This window comes from Ailuropoda melanoleuca, chromosome 1, assembly GCF_002007445.2.
Source record: "Ailuropoda melanoleuca isolate Jingjing chromosome 1, ASM200744v2, whole genome shotgun sequence".
NCBI classification, from domain to species: Eukaryota; Metazoa; Chordata; class Mammalia; order Carnivora; family Ursidae; genus Ailuropoda; species Ailuropoda melanoleuca.
In genome coordinates, this window is record NC_048218.1 from 209,288,597 (window position 1) to 209,294,236 (window position 5,640).

The window sequence follows — 5,640 nt, forward strand, 5'->3', positions numbered from 1 at the left end:
TTCTTGTCTTTCTCTCATGTTTCTGTTTCTTTTTTTTTTGTAACCTCAATATTTTAGAGTAGTTTTTAATATATTGTGAGTATTAGCTATTTGTCCATGGTATATGTTATTTATATTTTCTAAGTTTGTCAGTTGTCTCTTGTTTGTGATGTTTTTGTTATGTAAAAAATTCAAAAATTTTTACATAGTCAAATGTATCATTTTCAAATCGCTTCTGGATTTTGAGCCCTCCTTATAAAGCCTTTCCCTACCCACAGTGAAAGAGGAAATCACCCATGTCATAAAAATACTTTGAAACATTAAAAACATACAAATGGTAGGGTTTGTTAAAATTCATTCAAAACCGGGAAAGTTAAAACCCCTCCCTTACTCTTCTAACTGCCCAGTCATCAGCCTTCCCAGCTTAGTCCTCTTATCATTTCCATCCCTTACTTAGCACCTAATCACCCCATTTTCAGGATTCCCTGATCTCTTTACATCCAGGGACCCCATCTAAAACTACTCTGGGGTATTGCAGACTATCTCGCCTTCCCTAGCACTTTTTACTCTTAAGTATATTCTGTTTTGTTCTGGTAATATTATCAAGCAGTTACTTTAGAATTTTCTGCTGATTCAAGCCCAGAACCAGTACCTACACTTTACCTCCCTTCCTTCTTGTCTTTGTTCAAGCATCTTCCTTTTCCAAAGACCATTCAGCCACAGCCTTTCAGTAGAGGAACCAGCACATTCATAGCTATGCCTTCTGCATAAGGCCCATCACAGCCAAGTGATAGTGTATACACCTGACAGAGTCTGGCCTAGCCAGCAGAACACAGGTAATATATCCTCTAAAGGAATAATGAAAATGAATCCTTCCCACGTCTGTAGACAATAATAGCTACAAAACATATTGAAATATTTTATACTTATAAAGTATTAGGTTTTTTCATTCTTTCATTATGTCTTCTTCATTATGACATTTAAGTACAAAAGTAGGATTTTGTTAGCATAGTATTTTGCATATCAATAAAATAAGAATGAAAAATCTAAGTGGTGTTTGAAAGGAAAAAATCTTTCTCTCAATCTTCCCCTCTCCTCTTCCCTCTCTCCCTCCCTCCCTCCTAATACAAACCAAGGTGCAGGATCTGTCCTAAGGCTCCTGGTTTGGGAAGGTCAGAATGACCTGGCATTATGCTGAGAAAAAAAGTGATCCACCAGCAAAGCCCAAGATGGAGATAGAGGTCATGGGGACTTGCTACTGCATAGCCACACATTTCCGTTTTTAATGTTGAGCGGTGTGGATATTTTAATAATTGATCTACAGACCTCTCTGCATGTTGTCTCTTGATAAATATTTACTATTTGGGTTAAGCAGTGATGGGCCTGTTTCAGCTTCATGTAAATTATGTACATCTGAAGAAATCTTATGGAGGTCAAGACATTCTTTAATAACACGAGGTCTTGAAAGTCATACGAAGGAAGAAGGGAGTAAGTTAGAGCTGGAGGATAAACAGAGAACATTCTTGTTTCCCACCATATTGATTGATTGGTTGATCGATTATCTATTTATTTATTTTCTTTTAGGGATCCTCAAAGTCTGGACCCACCGGAAGTGAGCAATGCAAAACTTCAGTATGCAGGCTGGGGTCCTAAAGGCCAGCAGCTGGTAAGCCAATCAAACTCAGTGACCAGGTTTGAATTTGATGAAGTTGATATTAGAGGCTGAATCTGTCTCACTACACTCGATGTCTGGGTTTGTGTGAGTTACATTTTGGAAAAGTACGCCAGAATATTTGCATGTGTAACATGGCCGTTTCTTTTTTTGTTAGAGAATTATCTTGAAATTGGAACAGCCTGTGCTGTGGTTCCAGATCTGATACCCTGAAGGTGGACCCCAACTGTAGCTATGTGTAGATCACACACTTACTGTGAAGTCGAGGGGATAAGCTTTGTCACAGGGACCGTAATTAGGAATTAGCAGAATCATGGAGTCATCGAAAGTGTCTATTGTTTTGCTCTTGAAGTTGGGCCCTGTTCTTTGGAGGGTTTTATGAGAAGGTAGATGTGCGGGCCATTGTGGGGCCAGGCTCCCGGCAAGTGAGGTCAGCACGCAGCCAGCACAGCCTCGCGGCTCCACATCAGACACCTACACAGACTCCCACTCGGCTTGGCAAAACTGACATGTCTCCAGAAACTGAATGGCCACGCCAGTCTAGCGCTCAGGGCTCTGAGCAAACAGCAGTTAAGAGGAGGGGGTTCCAGTCCTGGATGTTATCCTAACCCTCAGCTATCAGCCGGCAGTCAGCCGGCCCGGATGTTGAGTGAGAGGCGGGGATAGGATGATCTCTCAGGTGTGCTCCAGCTCCAGCATTACCCGAATCTAAAGCAGGTGAGAGTTGTCCGTTCTGCTCCACTTTCTTCCGGGAGGTTGCAGCGCCCCCTGCAGGAAGCCCCTGCAGGATGAGGTCAGGTGAGGCGGTCTCGGCCCAGGTCACCACGTCCTCCTGCTTCTTGATGCTGATTATGTAAAGCTGCATTTCAAAAACTCTTTTCCTAAAATAACACAGAAAATGATTATGTTCAAAAGCTTGGGGTGAGATGGTATTGGACCATCTGTCTTCTGTCTTAGGAATTAAAATAGTCTTATTTTTCCCAGAGATACAATTATATTCCCTTGGTTGCATGTTAGTTCCATTGCCTTGAAACGGTTTAAAGAAAAGGAGCCTATGGGCCACAGAGCTGTCCTAGCTGTTACTACAGGGGACCCAGCGCCAGCCACGCAGTCCTGAGGATCCGGAAAGCATGGTTAGCCAATGGGAATCAGCAAGTGAGGGGAGGTCGGGAGGCCGTGGCAGACGGACACCAGTCCGCCAGTCAGTGCAAGGAGACAAAGCTCGCCTTTCCTCAGAGGTGCTAACTCTCACGCAAGGAGGACCTGCAGCTTCCAGCAGGGAGCCCGAAGTGTTCAAGACCGAGTCTCCAACAGCCGACTTTGAATCCCTCTGAAATCCTGACTGAAGGTGTTTCCGGGAAGCAGATCGTACCCCCAGCCGTCCAGTCCTTCCGCACAAGTGACGTGGCACCTCCCTGCTCTCCATGATCCCTGGGCGGCCTGCTGCCCACAGCTTCGCAAGCAGACCTCGCCCCCGGCTCGCGGGAAACCCTGGGGGGGCAGCCTTCTCACAGACGTCAGGAAAAAGACATCGAGACTCACACGCTGGTCAAGGCGTCTTTCCGCAGACCTGCCGCCTCTCTCCTTGTCACCCAGTGATTACCACGAAGCTTACGGACTCACACCTCACCCTCGGCCCGCACAGAGGCCAGACCCTGGAACAGAGGCCATACAACCTGATCCTGTGGCTCCCAGAAGAACCGACCCACGGTTTACTAAAGGAGGAGGCGTGTGTGTGTGCATGCGTGACATTAGAGCCATGTCCGGGATTTGGAGGCAGGTGGGGCTCCACGCTGTTCACTCTCCAGACCGCTTACTTACTAGGCTGGCCCCTTCCCCACCTGAAGCCGCTGTTGCCTCTGGGACAATCGACTATACTCATGTCAAGCTTTCTAGGCTCTAGGGTGGTCTGAGTGATTACAGAGTCCTCACACTTACCCTCTTAAAGAGGAGCTGGCAGCAAAGCTAATGATGCCTCAGTTTCTCTGAGAGAGCCTCCCTGACTCCCCTCCCCGCGCCGCTGGGCTCCGCCTCCAGACTCCCGCGTCCCCACATGAGCTCCCGGCGCTACGATGTCTCGGTGCCACTGATGTGTCTCACCTGCGTTCGGCCAGCTTCCTCTAGGCATCCGGCACTGTCATCTCGTATTCCGAGGGCCTAGCACAGCACCTGGTACTCAATAAGTATTTGTTGAGGTCAAAAACAAATGCATGAATGGATGGATGGATTATTACTTAATACGTTCTTGTGATCCTCAGTCACTTAAACACAGAGTAATTGGGTGAAGGCACGTAGCCAGGACCTGTGTGGATGTCCAGGATATTACTTACGGTGACGGACGTTTGACTTCCTTTCTGCTCCGAGGAAATGAATGCTCAGTGAAGCAGTAATTGCTGATATTTGGGCTTAGTACCAAAAGGACTAATGTGCTCGTGGAAGTTTTGAGTTCTTAACTTTTTTGAACTTTGGTGTTTTTACGATACAGTCCTTGTACTGAGCATAGTAGGCGATATAACTCACCCTTGAGAGTGTCCTGTACATGGGAGCAGGGCTCAGCACACTTTTCCTGTAGGGGGCCCGTAGCAGATGTTTTAGGCTTTGCAAGCCCGTAGGGTCTTGGTCTCCACGACTCCACTCTGCTATCGTAGAGAGAAAGCATTTGTGGGCAGTATAGAAAGAGCGTGCAGAGACGTTGTTTTGTTCTGGTAAAACTTCACTTACGCAAACAGGAATTTTGGCCCCGAGGCTGTGGTTGCCGACCTGTGTTTCAGGGGACCGTATGCTCCCTTGGCTGTCCTCCACTGAGAAAAGCCTGAGCCCAGGGACTGGCACCCTTGTGACGGCTACTCCTCCTGCACTCACTCGGCGAAGGAAATCTGCAACCCATGAGCAGCCCTTGCAAACACTAACAAATCCCTCATTGCCATTTTACTTTAAAAAGTAAATATTGCTCCCCAAAGGAAATCTGCTCTAATTATAATGAGTCAGACAGAAATGAGTAATTCTCCTTTGGGTATGGAGAGCACAGCTGCGGTTCACGTTCACCAGTGAGCTTTCCGAGCATCACCCCCTCCTTGTGGGGAGGGATTTCAGCAATGCACTTGGCTCGGGGACCCCATAAGCCCTAGGGAGACGGCACCCATCACCAGGAGTGGGCTGATGGCATTTTCCCCCGTGCCTCCCTGTGGCCTCCAGTTAGTGGCTCTCGGCTGTTAGGGTGACTTTTGTTGGACCTTCAGATGACATCATAGGTATAAATCCTGCCTGACTGGCCCATTGTTAGAGGAAAGGAGAAGGCGGACGTGCGAGGCCTCCTTTCTGCCGGTAAAGTGTCTGGGATGGCGTTGGTCTATGAGCTCAGTTGTTCATGATGGATAACCGCGTTGCTTCCAGAATTTGATGTACTTGGTGAGCCTGAAAACAGGAAAGTGGATTTGCTAGATTAAATGGGATTAAATGAGAAAACATACGTGAATTGTTGAGGAGGTGTCTTCCCCTTGCTTCCCCCACCCCATCTTTATGTGGGCCGTGTCCATAGCCATTTGCATTGAAAACACAAGTGATTTCAGAATTTTCCCCAGACTGTATCTCTCTTCATCTGTCCTCTGCAGATGAATCTCTGCCCGCATTGAGAGCCCGTCTGAGTTTCTTTTTCTGGATCTTTTCGTGAAGCCCTGCCCCCACGCATGTTTGTCTATTTAGGTGAAGTCTTATCTCTGCTGACCTCGAATACGATAGAGTTGTCTATCTGGAGATATGGTTTCCTTGTCTCATACGTCATCTCTGCGAGGACATTTCATAACCACGGACGCCGAGGGTGGCCGTGGGGCCTTCCGTGCGTCCCTGGCACACACCTGGCGGTCAGGCATCCTGGGCGTGTCTCAGCACACCAGCGTGCACATGGAGGGACCTTGGCAGCACTGTGGCCTGACAGCGTTTTCCTTTCGAGCCAAGTGCCGTGGAGACATCTGCAAATATGACCGCATGGC

At 47.6% G+C, this 5,640-nt stretch overlaps 1 protein-coding gene across 1 annotated transcript in view; it reads left to right on the plus strand.

Annotated features, from left to right (window-relative positions):
• The window catches only part of DPP6 (dipeptidyl peptidase like 6), a 737,488-nt gene that overhangs the window by 547,436 nt on the left and 184,412 nt on the right, over window positions 1-5,640 (plus strand). The window contains exon 7 of the mRNA XM_034639891.1: window positions 1,564-1,645. Within this exon, the coding sequence (XP_034495782.1) occupies window positions 1,564-1,645 (82 nt within the window). The remainder of the gene's footprint in view (window positions 1-1,563; window positions 1,646-5,640) is intronic.